This window comes from Notamacropus eugenii, chromosome 1 (genome assembly GCF_028372415.1).
Source record: "Notamacropus eugenii isolate mMacEug1 chromosome 1, mMacEug1.pri_v2, whole genome shotgun sequence".
NCBI classification, from domain to species: domain Eukaryota; kingdom Metazoa; phylum Chordata; class Mammalia; order Diprotodontia; family Macropodidae; genus Notamacropus; species Notamacropus eugenii.
This window is the reverse complement of record NC_092872.1, coordinates 310,431,137-310,449,042: the sequence shown is the minus strand read 5'-3', so window position 1 is coordinate 310,449,042 and position 17,906 is coordinate 310,431,137. Positions and strand designations below refer to the sequence as shown.

The window sequence follows — 17,906 nt, the reverse complement described above, 5'->3', positions numbered from 1 at the left end:
GCAAGAGGGTTTTGGAAAAGTTTCTTTTGGAAAGTGTATATTTGTTTCTATCTATGTCAAGTTCATAATAACCAAAAGAAAAAAAATTTGAAGAAATTAAATGCTCTGGTACAACTCTGCGGTAAACTCTGAAAGAAAAAGCAGCATAAGCATCCTACTTGGTCACACCAATGAACTGTTATAATCAAAATATAGAAGTTTAACTTCATGTACCTCAGGAAACAGCTCACAGACTTCATTGGGTTCCTTATATTGCAACTAGAAAACTTAGTAGAATCTTATAAAAAGTCCACTAATTCCCACCTTCTTTAAGAAGTAGTCAAAAAATTCTAGTCTCCTAACAATGTATTTCCTCTTTTATTCCAAACAAAAGTTAAAATTTTCCATCAAATTTTTTATATAAATTATATTAGTCTGCTCTATGAACCTACAGAGTGGATTAACCAAAGACAACAAGCAATATACAAATGAGGGAACTAGTAAATGGAAGAGAGTCAAAACACAATGCACTAATAAGAAACTAGTTGAGGAGGATGAAAGAACCACAATTTTCTCTTCTTTTAATGCTGGTGATAAACTATTCAAGCTTTCCACTGTGATTTAATAGTTCATCATAGTTGCCAGTTGCTCATTTCATCCTCCTGATGCCAAGAGCTAGGTATACATTTACAGGAGTTGGGAGGGATTGGGTCCAGAGGAAGTAATGGGAGGGAGAAAAGTCTTTAAACATTTTTTCTCATAAAAGTAATGACTATATGACAAAGACTGAAAGCATGTGAGGGGATCTCACTTCGATGAAATACAAAAGACATATACTGAGAATGGAAGAAGGGGTCTTTCTGGTAAAACCATTCAGCTTTGTTGTCTCAAGGATGAAACGAGGTAACGTTTGTAAAGTACTTAGTACAGTGCCTGGCATGTGGTAGGAGCCATATAAATGCCTATTGCCTTCCCCTTTCACCTTCAAAGACACATTCAAGAGATAAAAATAAGAATTCATTTGATCCAAGATTTAAAACTGGAAAGGACCTTAGAGGTCATCTCATCCAATCCCCTTAGATAGAGAAAGTCAAGGACAGAAAAGCTCCAAGGACCTGCCTAAGAAGACAGGAGACAGGACAAGAATCCAGTTCCAACTTCAAATCTATTGCTTTTTTCACCATACCTTATTAATTCCCACAGAAGAGTAATCAATTTGTCAGGTCTGTCATTTTCCTTTAAGAATCACAGAAGTCAAACTAATCAGATTAATTTTTACCATGCCAATTAAATACATATTAGCTAACTTACTAGGATGACAAAAGGTATGGATGGATGTTTACAAAATACTAAAGCTACCAATGAAATCATATTTTCCAGAAGTGGATTTTTAATGTTTCACCAATTAATCAAAAAAATTATTTTATATAATTCATTCTATATTTTATATAACTCATTCTAGCCACCTCCCTTGGTAAGAGCTAGCACACCAATGGGAAATATCCCCAACAAACTCACAAGTTCAGGACAAGCATTCTCTGCATGGTAGAAATGGCTACAATAGGTCCTCAATGGGTCCTACCTACCACTATGGAGGACTGTATTGGAATTCTTGTGCTTATTTTAATTGTCCTATGATTACCATGGTGGTGATAATTGATATATCTTAAGAAATCATCAAGGAAAATAGTGCCTTGTACTCTAAAGCTCCTTTTATCCAAAATACAGCTAACTCATAGTCAATTCTTTTTTTTTTCTAATCTTCTCTGAAAAGCAATGTAGAAAACTCTCAAAAAAGAGGAGTTAAGGCAAATAGAGGCCACAATTTTTTAATGAGACACTGGAAAAGATGAGATGAATATCCAGCCAACTTTAAAATAATGTGAGATAACAGATCAGCTACATAATAGAGTTGAGAAACATCAAAAAAGCCCCCAGACAAAAATATCTCCTCCAATATGGCCTTAAATTCCACCATAGGTGTTTTATTCTATTGGATAATTATTAGGTATCACTTTTAAAACACAAATACTCTAGGAACACTATGTTTCCTCCTCCACAAGTAGGGACTTAACTTTTCCTGTTTTCTGTCCCTTCCTAAAACACTGAACTCCATAGGCTTTAATGACAAAGGTTTTGCTCTTGGATGCAGAGATCTGAGATCTTGGCTGGTGAGGTTTTCACAAAAATACTTTCTGGTTGAAGCTGACCATTTCATCCAAGAAAATAGGCAGGCAGTCTGATAGTTCTCATGCCTGGTGACAGAAGACAGCTTACCTCTGAGGTTTCCGAATATCCCAGAGTCCTACTCCTTCCTTTGAGTTGGCTGTGGCTAATAACCTGGGTTCCACAGGGTTAAACATAACACTATGAAAGGCTGATGGATAGTTTGCCAGGCAGAAGGGCTCTGTAGAAGAAAAAGAATTTTGTTCAACTGGTTTACATGCACCTTTGGGCTATACATGGGCAAATAAGAAAGGGTAAGCGGAGCAAATGGTATTGCAAAGCAAATGTCTCACTGAGTGAAAATTCCAACATGGCAAATAATCTCTCAAGAGGGGCACTTTGGGGTTCTTTACATCACCTGTGTACACTTTTAAATGTTAATTTAAATTGCTAAATGTTGTTTCTGTAATTTGTATAATTTTAAAATAGTTTTTAAAATTTAATTACATTCTACAGTTACTGTAGTGGATCCTCACCTTCAGATACTGGGGAAAAACAAAAATTACTGCTAAAGGCAAGGAAAAAACTATGTAATGTGATCAGGAAAGTTAAAGTCCTATATCAGCTGGGGAGAGTAGGGGTTAGGAGAAATGTGCAAATCATTAACAGAAAAATCCAACTGTTGTAGAAAAAACATTAGATTTAAAGTCAGAAGACCTGGTCTAGAACCTTGACAGCACTGCTACTCATGTGACCTTAAGTTAAATCACTTAGCTTTGTTGGGTCAGTTTTCTCATCTGTACAAGAGGGAACTGAACCAGATGACCTCTAAGGTCCCTTCCAGCTTTAAATCCTTTGATCCTATGACCCAAGTTATTAAATTTTTAAAATTAAAAATTTTAAACTGAATAATAATAGGAAAAGACCTTATAAGTTTTCCTTTCTTGTTTAGGTTATTTTGCACATCCAAAAACGAACTCTAGTGGGAAAAAAAGGCTTACGCTGAAACACTAGAATTTAGTTTCTAGGTTGGAAAAGACAAGCAAAAAAATGCATTTGACACAATGTCATACTCAACCAATTCCAAATAGGCATTATCTAGATGAAATTCGTCACCTTGTAACTCTCAAAGCAGGAAAGAAGAATCAGTTCTTTTACCTCAGAGAGCAGTCTTTATACAACCCTATTAGATTTCTGATGTTCAGTTGTTTAAGTTGTGTCCAACTCTTCACGAGTCCCTTTGGGTTTTTTTGGCAAAGATACTGAAGTGGTTTGCCATTTCCTTCTCCAGCTCATCTTACAGATGAGGAAACTGAGGCAAACAAGGTTAAGTGACTTGTACAATATCTGAGGCTAGATTTAAACTCGGGCAGACAGACTCCAGACCTGGCACTCTGTCCACTGCACTACATAGATGGAATAAAAACTACTTCACTGGCCATGGCTCCGGGTACACACAGAGCAGGCAATTTCAGAAGTAAAATTCGTCCTCCATGCCATAGTGCTTTGTCTGTCCATCTCTGAAAATGTCTCAGGTTGGGTATCAGTCAGGCAATGAATACGTTTAGAGTCCATACAATTTGGAACACAGATCAATACACAGTCCTTGAGTCACACAATTTTAAAGCAGCAAGGAGTTCAATCCCTTCAGCTATCAGAGGAGAAAATAAAGCTCTCTGTTAGCAACCAGCTTATAATAGGGAGATTAAAACATTAGGATATTTCATCTGGCAAGCACAAAATTGCAAAACAGGAGTAAGGAAGAGAAAATGTTTGGTCAGAGATCATGGAGAAATGCTGAAAAATAGGGAAAGCTAGTAAAACCAGTTAATGTGAACTTTAAATTTCAATTAAAAAAGCAAGAAAGGATGTAGTATCACAAGAAGAACAGGCTTGCTAAAGAAACTTCAGGAGAGAGATGCAGACTGGTCTATGCTAATATATTTTTGCCTCAAATTCTAGACTAAAATGATCAATCAGTGAGCAAAGATTTCTGTAGCAACACACAATGGAAAGAATGCTGGACTAGGGGTCAGAGAACTTGGATTCTAATCTTGGTTATTCCATTTACGCTATGTGATCCTGAGGAGTTTTCTTAGCCTCAGTTTCCTCATATGTAAAAATGAGAGAGTTTAACTAAATGACCTCTGAGGTCCCTTTCAGCTCTAAGTCTATGAGCAATAGCTCATTTAATATCTACCATATGCCAGATACTGGGCTAGGCTCTGGGAGTACATATCTATGTAATGTACCACAATAAAAGAAAGAATTCTCTTTAAATTTTAAATCTCATATAGAGTAGCCTCAGGTCTTATTTTCTTGCAAAGCAAACAAGATGGGGAATTTGGTCCAGTGGAAATGTACTGTGCTCCTGCATTCTTTACAAACAATTTAGGATGCAGACAACTTAGAAACCATAGTACCTACTCTGTAAGTACTATGAGCCTATATCACCTGGGCTATTAAGAGACTACTGATTTTCTCCATTGATATCACTAGGGTCTGTGGTAGAACTATTGTCATTTTGGTGATAGGATGTTTTTGTAACATGCACCACCTCTGTGCTGATGATTCTCATATATAGGGGCACAGAAATATGGTCCTGAAGACAAAAAGACAAATTCAAATCCAGCCTCAGATACTTCCTAGTGTGCAATTCTGAGCAAGTCGCTTAATTTCTGTTAGTTCCAATTTCCTCATCTGTAAAATAGGGATAATAATAGTATCTAGCTTTCCAGAGTTGTTGTGAGGATAAATAATATTCATAAAGTGCTCTGCAGTCCTTAACATCCTAATAAATGCTAGATATTATCACTACTTATCTAGCACTAACATCCTCCTAATCTCCAGTCTCATATCTCCAACTATCCATTGAACTAGCCACCCAGAAGACATCTTAAAATCAACATATTCAAACCAGAATTCATTATCTTTTCCCACATCCAAATTTCCCTATTTACTGTTGAGTATACCAGCATCCTCCCATTCACCCAGCCTTACAAATTAGGTGACATTCTTGACTACTCTTTTCTCTCACTCCTCATATCCAATCTGCTGTCAAGTCCTACTGATTTTTACCTTCATAACATTTTTCATATTTACTCTCTTCTCTCCCAGAGGAATGTCAGTATATTACCATCATTCTGGTGTATGCCCTTATCACTGAATAATTGAAACATTCTTCCGGTTGGTTCCCTGTCTCAAGTCTCTCCTTACTCCAGCTCATTCTCCACTCAGTTAACAAAGTGAACTTTCTGAAGCAAGTTCTGGCCATGTCTCCCTACTTCCATTCCTCGTTCAATAAATTCCAGTGGCTCCAAGATCAAATAAAAATTCTCTGTTCGGGATTCAAAGCCCTTCCTAACCTGGCCTCTCCTACCTTTTTAGCTTTTCTTAAACCATACTTCACCCCATCCCCATATACTTGATGATCCAGTGACACAGGCCTATCAGCTGCTCCTAATTCATCTTCACTGGCTGTCCTCCATGCCCAGAACTCTCTCCCTCCTCATGTCTCCCTCCTGGCCTCCCTGAGGGCCTAACTGAAATTTCACCTTCTACACTAAGCCTTTCCTGATCCCACTTAATGCTAATGCCTCCCCTCTATTCATTATCTCCAGTTTATCCTGTATATATATCTAGTTTGTACCAGAGTTGTTGGCATGTTGTCTCCCCCATCAGATTGTGGGGAAGGATTATCTGCTTCCTTTCTTGGTATTCCTCTCCCCACTCCCTCCCTCCCCCAATTAGCACAGTACCTGGCAAAAAGAGTAGATATTTAATAAATTTTTTTACTTATTGACATGCTAGGTTATATGTGGCATGTATGTGGACATTTAGCAGGATGAGCAAAAGGGAGTTGGGGATGTCATTCAAGCTAACTGCTTCTCAATGCATATCCTAAGGATATATGTGTGTGTGTATGTATATGCACATATATATGTACATATATGTCTCTCTGTCTATCTATCTATCTATAGCTCATGCAGGCTACTCTATCTAGTTGGCACTAAAACACTACACCAAATTCCCAGCCATCTTCTTGCCCACGCTGTTGCCATATGCACATCCATCCCGGTCCCACTTTCTGACTCCTTCCCCATACGCCGCCCCCCACATTCTGGGAAATGTAATCAAATCAGTACTGCTACTGTACCTGGAACCTCAAGTCCCTAGATGTCCCATGGCTTCACTCACCATCCCTATTAATTCTCAGATCAAATACTGCCCAATACTCCATTATACGTGTTTTCTCTCCCATTAGAATATATGCTCCTTAAGGGCAAAGATTTTGTTTTGTATTTTTTATCTCAGTTTTGTACTTTTATCCCCAACTCTTAGCTCAAAAACATACTAGTTATTTGTTTATTTTCTCTCCACGGGGAAATCTTTTGCCTTCCCACCTTTGACATTACTCCCCTTCCTCTCTCTGAGGTCCACCAACTGATAAAAATAGGGCTTTTAAAGAACTAAACTTTTAAAGAACTAACAAGTGTTCACCCATGGGCACTCACCTCCATGGGGAGACTCCCGTATGTCCCAGATAAGAACCCGTCCATCATCTGATGAGCTGGCAAAAACATTATCATTCACAGGACTCACAGAAAGGCCATAGACTGCATCTTCATGGGCAAATACATCCAAGGTCTCGCTGCTGAGAGACAGAGCAGAAGAAAGAGAGAGACACACACATACGCAGACTTCTACCCTTCTGGCAAACATGTTTTGTTTGTGGGGGAAGTTACCAAAATCTAGTACTTATATGACTATTGTTGTGGCTTTTTCCCTTGGGATAGGACCTATTATTTCACTAGTGAGTGAATTCCCCAAAAGGAAATCCCTCTAGCAATTCAGATCTGAAACAGCTCATGGTCTCAGAGGGCTGTCTAAGGTATTGAGAGGTGAAGATTTGCACACATAGACAATATTAGTCTCCTTTTTTTCTAAGAGGCATGTAAGTGTTATTATGACATGAGAAATGACAAAGAGAAAGACTCAGTTTGGAAGAACCAAATCAACTGATGAAAAGCAAAACAAGTTGAACTGGGAGAACAGTTTACACAACCACCACAAGAATGCTGAGAACACCACTGGAAGACTCCAGAATGCTGATTGAGGGTGTAATGAATGGTAAGCACGCCTGGTCCCTCTCAGAGAGGTAGTGGACAAAAGGTATAAAATGAGGCATATGTTTTCAGCCCTAGACAATGTGTTGATTTGTTTTATTTGACTAATATTTATTCAACAGAAAGAAGAGAGAGAATCACTGGGAAGTGACAGTGATGTTCCTCAAAAAAAAAAAAAAATCCTCTCCAATTTTTTCAAAATTCTTAAAATAATGGATATGTTACAGAATTTTAAAACTTTCTTAATGTGTAATAATATTATTGGTTTGCATTTCCTATTAATTGAGCAAAATCATTCAATAGACCAAATTGACTTTTACTTTTCTGAAATCCTATAAAACAACAGTGTTTGGTTTTTAACAAGGAAAGGAGGGAAGACTTTGAAATTGTCAAATCTAATTGCGATTGCAGGTTTTAAAATAAGAATATGCTAGAGATTGATTTTACTTAAGCTTCCTCCACCCTTTTAAGTTTTCTCCTAAAAATAATTTTATGGTGACTGTCAAAATAATATAAAGTCACAAAACTCTACCAAGTTCCTTCTTTAGAAGAGTAATTTTGTAGCTTTAGTTTTTTTTAGAGAGCATTATTTTGGCCAAGAAGAAATCTGCCTCAGTGTTACAGAAGCAATCAATCACCTTCACACACAAACAACCTATTTACCTTTCAACATCATGGAGGATAACTTGTTCATCATTTCCTATAAGGAAGAAAAACAAATGGCTAATAACAAAAGTTTTCTCCATGCACATTTTAAGTTAGCACTTAATAAAAATTTCTTGTAAAAATCATCTACTCTGATCTTAAATAGAAGAGTCAACTGGAAAAGTTTTTCAAAATAAATTTGGAGGAGGGATAGGAATGCTATAGTATGTAAAAAAGTTCAACAGCAAATAAGGATGACAAAATAATGTTCTCAAAATACATAATCTAGTGAGTTAACTTTAAAAATAAAAAGAAAGTTTCATCTGTAAAATGAATTGGTTGGACTATATGACCTAATTAGGGTCCCTTACAGTTCTCATATTTTATGATTCTAAATACGTTGGAACATTAGATCCAAGTTTATCCATTTGCAAATGGCATTTCTTTCGTCTATCAAAAGACATGTGAACATTTTACTAAAACAAAAATATTTAGTAAATTCTTTTTGTGTATAGTCCTACTTTTGAAGAGTTAACTTGGATGTCAAAAGACACATTATATTTTCCCATTCTACAATGAATGTGTGAGCAAACATTGCCCAAAGAGGCTGAAGTCATTCCAAGTATATGGCTCAAAAGTCACCCTACTCTCAGCTCTAGTCATGGCCTCTAGCATGGGTAGCAACTAGGGAGCAAGACTGAATCTGCTATTCTAATTCACTGAAGAATGAGAAAGTCAGGTCAGGTTGGAAGTGGTTTCTATTTGCTTCTTCTGGTAAACACAAATTCACAGAATAATAGTATAACCTTTACCCAGGAGAAATATTTTAAGAGGTCAATAACTTCCTAACATAGTAACAGGACATTAAAAAGGTATTCACTGAGCTGTTGCCTGCCTCCTCCCCAAGACCCTGGTCACAATGGCTTTCACTTCCTCTTACCTCCAGAAAACACTTTAGTGTTCCCACTATTGAAAGCCAGGCAGAAGATGTTAGAATGATGCTCTCCTTTCAACTGGATAGGTTTGACTCTGGAGTGGATGGCTTGTTCCATATGCCACAGCAGAACCCTTCGGTCATCTCCTCCTTAGGGAAGAAGACAGAAGTGTAGGGTTACGGCAAGAGCATACATTATGCAAGATGAATACGACAAACAAGACTACACTAAATGAGTTTGCTTGAAGATTTCAAAAGAGTATACATTTGTATGCCTAGTGCCTCAGTGAAATATAGGGAGAGCAGAGGTAGAATGTTAGAGCAACTTCCATACATCTACTTTCTCTAACCTCAATTCAACATATAACTGCAAAAGACCCTCATTTCCTACCCCTAGAAAAATGTTGTCCAGCTTCCAGTTTCTTCATTGGCTTCCCACTGTCAAATTCTACTTATTTGTCCGGAAGATTAACCTTGATCTTTCCCTTAAAGCATTAGTTTTCCTTCTTTTTTGTATTTTGGCCTATTTCAATCTTGAAGAGATTTAAGGAAGATTTAGTTTTTATTCTCACTTATATCCAACAAAAAATGATTATTTAAAGTGAATGGGCTGACATGATTGAAAGTCTGAACATGATTCCCCACCCTGCAAAATTCTAAATCACAAAGAACACAAAAGTGGAATGAAGGGGGATGATGTTAAAAATAATAATGATTCACATTTACTCAGCACTTTCCTCAAAACAACCCTGTAGAGAAGGTATTCTAAATATTAGCCTTATTTTACAAGGTGAGGAATGAAGTCCAAAGAGATTTAAGTGACTTGCGCAATCCCACAACTACTAAATGTCACCCCTGGATATCTCCCCTAAGTCTACAAGCAGCATTTGTTCTTCCCACTGAACTGGCTGCCTACAAAACAACCAAGTTAGCATTTCCATAAAAGAGCCTGGTCCTTGGATTCAGGACAGCCTGGCTCCAAATCTTTTTTCAGGCATTTACCAGCTGAGGTACACTTGCAGTCACTTAGTCTCTCTCAGTCTCCATTTCCTCAGATGTAAAATGGGGATGATAACAGAACTTCCTCATGGGGATGTTGTAAAGGTCAAACGTGCACATGTGTAAAAAGATACATTAAGGTTAGTTACCATTATGTTTTGCCAAAAATGCCTCATTCTAAAACACCAAGTTGAAAATAAAAGCGGAGTAGGAGACTTTAAGACTCTGTAGAAGAGGCCACACTCCTAGAGATGAACAATAACTGAGAATGTCACTCTGGTTAAACACCAAATCAAAAGCAACCACTCTTGATTCAGGGAAGCTTTGCAAAAGCCTAATTTAGCACAAAGGAAAATAATTCCCAACCCAAACCACTGCACTAACCTTGCCTAGACCCAAACCCCCCAACATCTTTCGTGTCCAGTACCAGTCATTCACAAAATGAAGCTCTGATAAAGTGTCCTAGGACCATGTGAAGTCAACCACCATAAATAGCAAGCATGCTGAAGGCAGCCTGGGTCGAGACTGAAATACCTAAGGGACAAGGAATTCTTCAGGCAGGACCTGTTTAACACTCAACAAATGTCTGTTAACTTGAGTAACATAAAACCCAGCAATACTACTGCTAGACCAATACTTCAAAGAGATCAACAAGACAGGGAAAGCACTCAATATACAACAATATCTATAGTAGCTCTTTTTTTAGTGGCAAAGAATTAGAATGTAATGTAGGAAATGAAAAAAGGGACAGTTTTAGTGAAACCTGGGAAGAGCTGCTCGAACTAATGTGGAGTAAAATGAACAGATCCAGGAAAAAAATTTCTTCTTCACATTACCTTAGAGAATACCTTAGAGAAGGAAGCCCTACTCACCATGAACAGTTTTGGGTATGATGCAATGAATCTGAAAAACATAAAGCCCTATCACTCTCCTAAAGAAGTGAAAGGGAAAAGTGAAAGAAGTGAAAACCCATTCTCCATGCTGTGTTGCTTCAAATCCAGCTCCAGGAGCAGAACAATTCTGCCCAAAAATATGAACAAAGTTTAAAAAGGTCAAATATAAAACAGGAATGTCGGGTATTTAAAGTCCTATTGTCCCCTACCATTCACCTAACAAATTCATAAATTTTTCATATTACTGCTTAAAGGGAACAGCTAGGTGGGCACAGTGGATAGAGCACTGGGTCTGGAGTCAAGAAGACCTGAGTTCAAATTTGGATTCAGACACTTACTAGTTTTGTGACCCTGGGCAAGTCACTTGATGCTTTGTGCCTTAGTTCCTCATCTCTAAAATGAGCCATAGAAGGAAATAGAAAGCTACACTACTACCTTTGCAAAGAAAACTACAAATGGAGCCATGAAGAATTGGATACAGGAAACAGAAAGCTGGGAACCAATTTTTATAGCCATTGTCTGTGATAAAGGACTCATCTCTAAAATATATAGAGAACTGAATCAAATTTATAAGAATACAAGTCATTTCCCAACTGATAAATGGTCAAAGGATATGAACAGAAAGTTTTCTGAGGAAGAAATTAAAGCAATCCATAGTCATATGAAAAAATGCTCTAAATCACTCTTGATCAGAGAGATGCAAATCAAAACAACTCTGAGGTACCATATCACACCTATCACACTTCCTATCAGATTGGCTAACATGACAAAACAGGAAAATGATAAATGTGGGAGAAGATGTGGGAAAATTGGAACACTAATGCATAGTTGGTAGAGTTGTGAACTGATCCAGTTATTCTGGTAAGCAATTTGGAACTACGCCCTTTGACTATAAAATGATGCATACCTTTTGACCCAGCAATACCACTTCTAGGTCTGTATTTCAAAAAGATCATAAAAACAGGAAAAGGGCCCACATGCACAAAAATATTTATAGCAGCTCTTTTTGTAGTGGCCAAGAATTGGAAATTGAAGGGATGCCCATCAATTGGGGAATGGCTGAATAAGTTGTGGTATATGAATGCAATGGAATATTATTATTCCATAAGAAATGATGAGCAAGCAGACTTGGAAAACCTGGAAAGACTGATGCTGAGTGAAGTAAGCAGGACCAGGAGGACATAGTACAAGTAACAGCAACACTGTCTGATGACCAACTCATAAACTTAGCTCTTCACAGCAATGCAAGGATCTAAGGCAATTCCAAAAGACTCATGATGAAAAGTGCTATCCTCATTCACAGAATATCTGTGGAGTCTGAATACAGATGGAAGCATACTACTTTGTCTTTTTTTGTTTGGTTGGTTTTGGTTTTTCTTTCTCATGCTTTTTTCCTTTGATTCTAATTCTTCTTTACATCATAGCTAAAGTGGAAATATGTTTAATATGAATGTATATGTATAGCCTATATCAGATTGCATGAAGTCTTGAGGAGGGGGAGGGGGAGAAAATTTAGAACTCAAAATCTTATAGAAGTGAATACTACAGAGTAAAAATTAATTTTTTAAAAAAAGAAATGCAAATTAATACTATTATGCAATAAGAAATGATGAAAAGGCATATTTCAGAAAAATCTGGGAAGAACTGCATGAACTGATGCAAAGTGAAATGGTTAGGACCAGGAAAATATTGTTCATTGTATCAGCAACATTGTGTGATGACCCACTATGAATGACTCAGCTCTTTTCAGTAACACAACGATCCAAGTACAAAGCACTCATGAATGAAAATGCTATCTTTATACTGATAAAGAACTGATGGATTCTGTATGCAGATCAAAGCATATTTTCTTTCATTTACTTGATATTTTCTCCATTTTTTTCTTTTGATCTGTTCCTTTTTTCACAACTATGACTAATAATGGAAATGTTTTTACATAATAGAACACAGATAAACTATATCAAACTGCCTATCAGAAGAGGAGAGAGAAGGGATGGAGACAAAATTGGAACTCAAAACCTTGCAAAAACGAATGCTAAAAGTTTTCTTGACATGTAACTAGGGGAAAAATAAAATTCTATTTAAAAAAAGAGTTGGACACAACTGAAACGAATAAATAACAAAAAAAAATTGGTTCAAGTTTCTAGTTGTATAAGTATAAACTATTTTTCCTACAGCATTCAACTCAAGTGATTACTACAATTAGATAGCCTAACTGGAAAGCTTTGAAATCTGTGCTAGAATATATATCACATTTCCAAAAAGCCAGAGATTAAGACATGACTCCATTACAGCAGCCTCCCAGGGTGTGCACATCCTAGGACCCTAGATCTCTGGGTCACCTTTACAAAGTAAGCAATAGGGAGCAGTATCAAGTAAAGTCAGATCATTCTAAGTCTTTCATGACAATTTTATTCACCTTAATTTTTTTTATTAATTTGTATCCTGAACATATAATGAACACCAACTAAAATGGGCATTTCTATGTATGTAATGGAACAGAAAAAGAATGTTGTACACAAAACTGTGGATCTTATTATGTACAACCTTTCTTTTTAAATATAATAATTCATCATGTAATTTTCCAAGAACTTGTCAAGTTCTTTCTGGCCTTTTGTTCTTTCTATGAATTTTAAAACATGCTTCAATGATAATTTATTCTTTATTTTTCTTTTGGCTACTCTATCACTAGTATTTTTCTGTTACCAGCCTATTCCCCCCAAATGAAAAATATCAAAAGGAAAAGGAAAAGAAAGTCCTAGTTACAAATATGAGTGGTCAAACAAATTCCCACACTGTCCACGTTTAAAAATGTACGTCTTGTTCTGCATATTGAGTCAATCACCCTCCTTCTGTCAGGAGATGGGCCTTGAACTTCACGATCAGTCCTTTGGAATCATGGTTGGTCATCACACTGATCAACCAGTCTTTCAAAACTGTTTTTCTTTATAATATTATATATTGTTCTGGTTCTACTCACTTCATTCCACACCAGTGCATGCAACTCTTCTCAGGTTTCACTAAAACTATCCCTCGCATCATTTCTTACAAGACATCCCAGTTCTTTGCCACGAAAATAAGAGCTGCTATAAATATTATTGTACATTGTGTCCTTTCCTTCTCTCATTGATCCGTTTGAGGTACAGATCTAGCAGTAGTACTGCTGGGCTAATGGGCATAAAGTCAGTCACTTGGTTAACAGGCATTTGTTGAATGCTTACTAAATGTCAGACATTGTGTCAAGCACAAGAGATACAATGAAAGGCAAAAATGTGGTCCCTGCCTTCAAAAAGCTTACTTTCTAATTTTGAAGACAATAGGCAAAAAAAAAAAGTACATAGAAGATATGCACGCAATTTAACGAGCTTTGGGGAACAGTTCCAAATTGTTTTCCAGAAGCATGAGACCAACTCACAACATCACCATTTCTCAATTATTGATTTGGAGCTTTTTTATATGATTGTTGATAGCTTGGATGTCTTCCTTTAAAAACTGCATGTTTTTATCCTTTGAACACTTACCTGTTGGGGAATGGTTGCTATTCTTATAAATTTGAATTAGATATGAAACCTTCATCAGAAAAACTTGCTAGAAAGAATTTTTCTTATTTAACTATTTCCCCTCTAATATTAGTAACAATGGTTTCATTAATGTTATATAATTAAAATAATCTATTTTATCTTCTGTTATCTTCTCTATTCTTTGCTTGGTTATGAACTCTTTTACTACTTACAATTATGAAAAGTATTTTCTTCCTTCTTTAATTTATGGTATGACCTTTGATATCTAAATCATATGACCATTTGAAGCTTATCTTGGTACATACATGGTGTGAGATGTTGGTCTATACACAATTTCTGCAACGCTATTCTCCAGTTTACCCTGAATTTTTTGTCAAATAGTGAATCCTTAGCCCCAGCAGTTTGTGTTTATGGAATGATTACTTCTATATGTTGAATACCTAATCTGCTTTATTGATAAACCTTCATTTTTTTAATCAGTACCAAGTAGTCCTGATTATAACTCCTTTGTAGTATAGTTTGAGATCAGTTACTGATAAGTCCCTTTTTCTTTACCATTTTTTTCATTTTGTTCTCTTAAGATTCTTGAATATCTGTTTCTCTGCATGAATTTTATTATTTTTTCCCTCGCTGTATAAAGTAATTCATTAGTAGTTTGATTGGGACAGACTAAATAATTTAATTGACAGTTATTTTAAAAACACTGGCCCAGTCCACCTCACAATTAATATTTCTCCAATTATTTAATTCTGTCTTTATTTCTATAAAGATTGTTTTGTAGTTCTATTCACAGTTTCTATGTTGGTATTTATAGGACTCACAAATATTTTACATATTCTACAATTATTTTGAATGTAATTTTTCTATCCCTTTTTTCACGCTGTTACTGGAAATGTACAGAAATTCTGATGATTTATATGGATTTATTTTATATTCTGTAACGTTGAGTTTATTTTCTGTTGCTGTTGTGTTGCTGTGTTCGTCCTTTGTTTTTGAAGACCATGACATCAGAGAAATGATGACACAACTTGCACTTGACTTTGTTTTGAGTGAGGGAGAGCTGTGCAGGTCATCAGGCTCTCTTTCTCCTCCTGAGCCATCTGGATCCAGTGACCAGATATTCATCAGGATGACTGGAGATGGTGCAGGATGCAATGGGAGACTTTGGCCTTTTTAGACTAGGCCTTTTGATGTACTCACTTCGAGGGAGGTAACGCCCATTGAGTGAATAGGCCTCTTCAAGAAATGGTCAGGGAATGGCCTTTTTAATGAGCAAAAGAAAAACGTAACTAAATCAAATTGGGAGGGAAAGAGAAATTGTTAATATTGATAATCACTCTAAGCCAGTCATTAAGTGGAGCTTGGGCAGGGATCTCTTGTTGTCCAACCTATGGGCTTCGGAATACATTGGGTTTAGGGTTTTGGGAACGAGGAAGAAAAAAGGAAGGAAGGAAGGAAGGAAGGAAGGAAGGAAGGAAGGAAGGAAGGAAGGAAGGAAGGAAGGAAGGAAGGGAGGAAGGAAGGGAAGGAGGGGAAGGAGGGGAAGGGAGGGGGAGGGGAAGGGAGGGGGAGAGGAAGGAAGGAAGAGAGAGAGGAAGGAAGAGAGAGAGGAAGGAAGAGAGGGATGAAGTAAGGGAGGGAGGGAGGGAAGAAGGAAAGAAGGATATCTAGCCAGTAAACTCCAAAGGAAGGGGAGAGGGAGACAGAAGGGAGAGGATATACTGAGCTGGGTTACCCAGCCTAGCCGGGCCCCCACTCAGGCAGCTCAGTCTACTCATAGGTTGTGTTCGTCCTTCATTTTCAATTAATTATTAGTTGGCTCTCTAGGGTTCCCTAAGTAAACTCTATCTGTGTGTGTGTGTGTGTGTGTGTGTGTGTGTGTATAAAATTTCATTGTTTTGCCTATAGTCTATTCTTGAAATTTCTTTTTCTTTTCTTATTATCATGGCTGGCATTTCTACACAATATGATACACAGTAGCAGTGATAATGCATATTCTTGTTTTACACCAATTTTAGTAGAAAGACCTTTAGCATTCTTCATTACATATAATGTCTCCTGGTTTAAAATAAATACTATTTACCATAAGGAAAGGTCCATTTATTTCTGAGCTTTTGGATGGTTTTTAACAGGAAAAGTGTTACATTTTGTCAAAAGCATTTTCAACATCTAATGCTATAACAGTATGGATTTTATTATATGTTATATTTATATGGTCTGTTATATGTTTATGGTATTCCTTATTATTGAACAATGAATTCCTGCTTTAATCCAACCTGGTCATATTGCATAATCTTTTTAATATGTTGTAAACTTTTTGCAAATATTTTATTTAGTACTTTTCATGTCGATGCTCGTCAGGAATACTGGCATGCTGTTTTCTTTCTCTGCTCTTACTCTGACTTAGGTTTCAAAAACATATTTGTATCAAAGAATTTGGAGGGTCTCTTCCTTTCCTATTTTTGCAAATGGTTCATGCAATATTGGAACTCTTCTCTGAATATATGATAGAATTCATGTGAAAACATATTTAGTCATGGGCTTCCTCCCCACTCCCCTCCTCCCCACCTAGTGAGGCTATTTATTACTTTTTTGATTTGTTTTCTAATACTAGGCTATTTAAATCAGGGTTTCTTAAACTTTTTCCACTCCAGACCCCTTTTCAGGTTAGCAGCATTAGTTGGCATTGCATGGCCTGAGCCATGCTTTGTATTCAGAACCAAGGCTACAGTGAAGTTGTTCAACGAAACACAAGCAAGGGTTGCCAGGCACACTTTGGATTCATTACCCGTTTGAATTTGAATTTTTGGTCACTGTCTGTTTAGAAACATTTTACTGTTGCCAAATTTTTCCCAATCCCATATGGGATCATGACCCACAGTCTAAGAAACACTGATTTAAATAACCTATCTCTTGTTCTTTTAATCTGGCTATTTTCTATTTTTGCAAATACTGATCCACCTAATTGCAGCACCACCCACTCAATAAACTTCAGTGGCTCCCTATCATTTTCAAGGTCAAATATAAAATCCTCTCTTTGTCATTCAAAGTTTTTCATAACCTAACCTCCCCTCAATCCTTCCTCTAAGTCTTCTTACACCTTACTCCCAATCCATGTACTCTTCAATTCAGTGATACAGACACAAACAAGACACTCCATTATTTTAGTTAGCTGTGTCCCACGCTTGGAATGTTCTTTTTTATCTCCTGGCTTCCTTTCAAGTCCTACCTAAAATCCCATCTTCTAAAGGAAGCCTTTCCCAACTCATTTCTAGTGCCTTCCTTCTGTTATTTTCTTTCTATCCTGAATACAGCTTGTTTGTACGTATTTGTTTGTTATGAGCTAGTTGAGGGCAGAGACTGTCTTGCACTTCTTTTTGTATCTCTAGCACTTAGCATAGTACCTGGTACACAGTAGCACTTAATAAATGCTTATTGACTAACTGACCACTTAATCTATTAATTTTATTGACATAATAGTTTCTAACAGTTTTCTTTATTTCATCTTCAAATGATGTGAATTCTTTTCATTTTTATACAATTTGGTTTTCCTCTTTTAAGAAAATCAAACTAGCTATTTATCTATTTTATCAGTTTTTTCAGAAAACCAACTTCTGATCTTATTTACCAATACAATGGGGTT

The 17,906-nt window shown here is 36.7% G+C and overlaps 1 protein-coding gene across 1 annotated transcript in view; it reads right to left on the bottom strand.

Annotated features, from left to right (window-relative positions):
• DCAF5 (DDB1 and CUL4 associated factor 5) overlaps nt 1-17,906 on the bottom strand; it is a 133,242-nt gene that overhangs the window by 86,488 nt on the left and 28,848 nt on the right. The window contains exons 3-6 of the mRNA XM_072629501.1: nt 8,857-9,000; nt 7,935-7,971; nt 6,660-6,799; nt 2,257-2,386 (exon numbers count right to left, since the gene is read on the bottom strand). Of these exons, the coding sequence (XP_072485602.1) occupies nt 2,257-2,386; nt 6,660-6,799; nt 7,935-7,971; nt 8,857-9,000 (451 nt within the window). The remainder of the gene's footprint in view (nt 1-2,256; nt 2,387-6,659; nt 6,800-7,934; nt 7,972-8,856; nt 9,001-17,906) is intronic.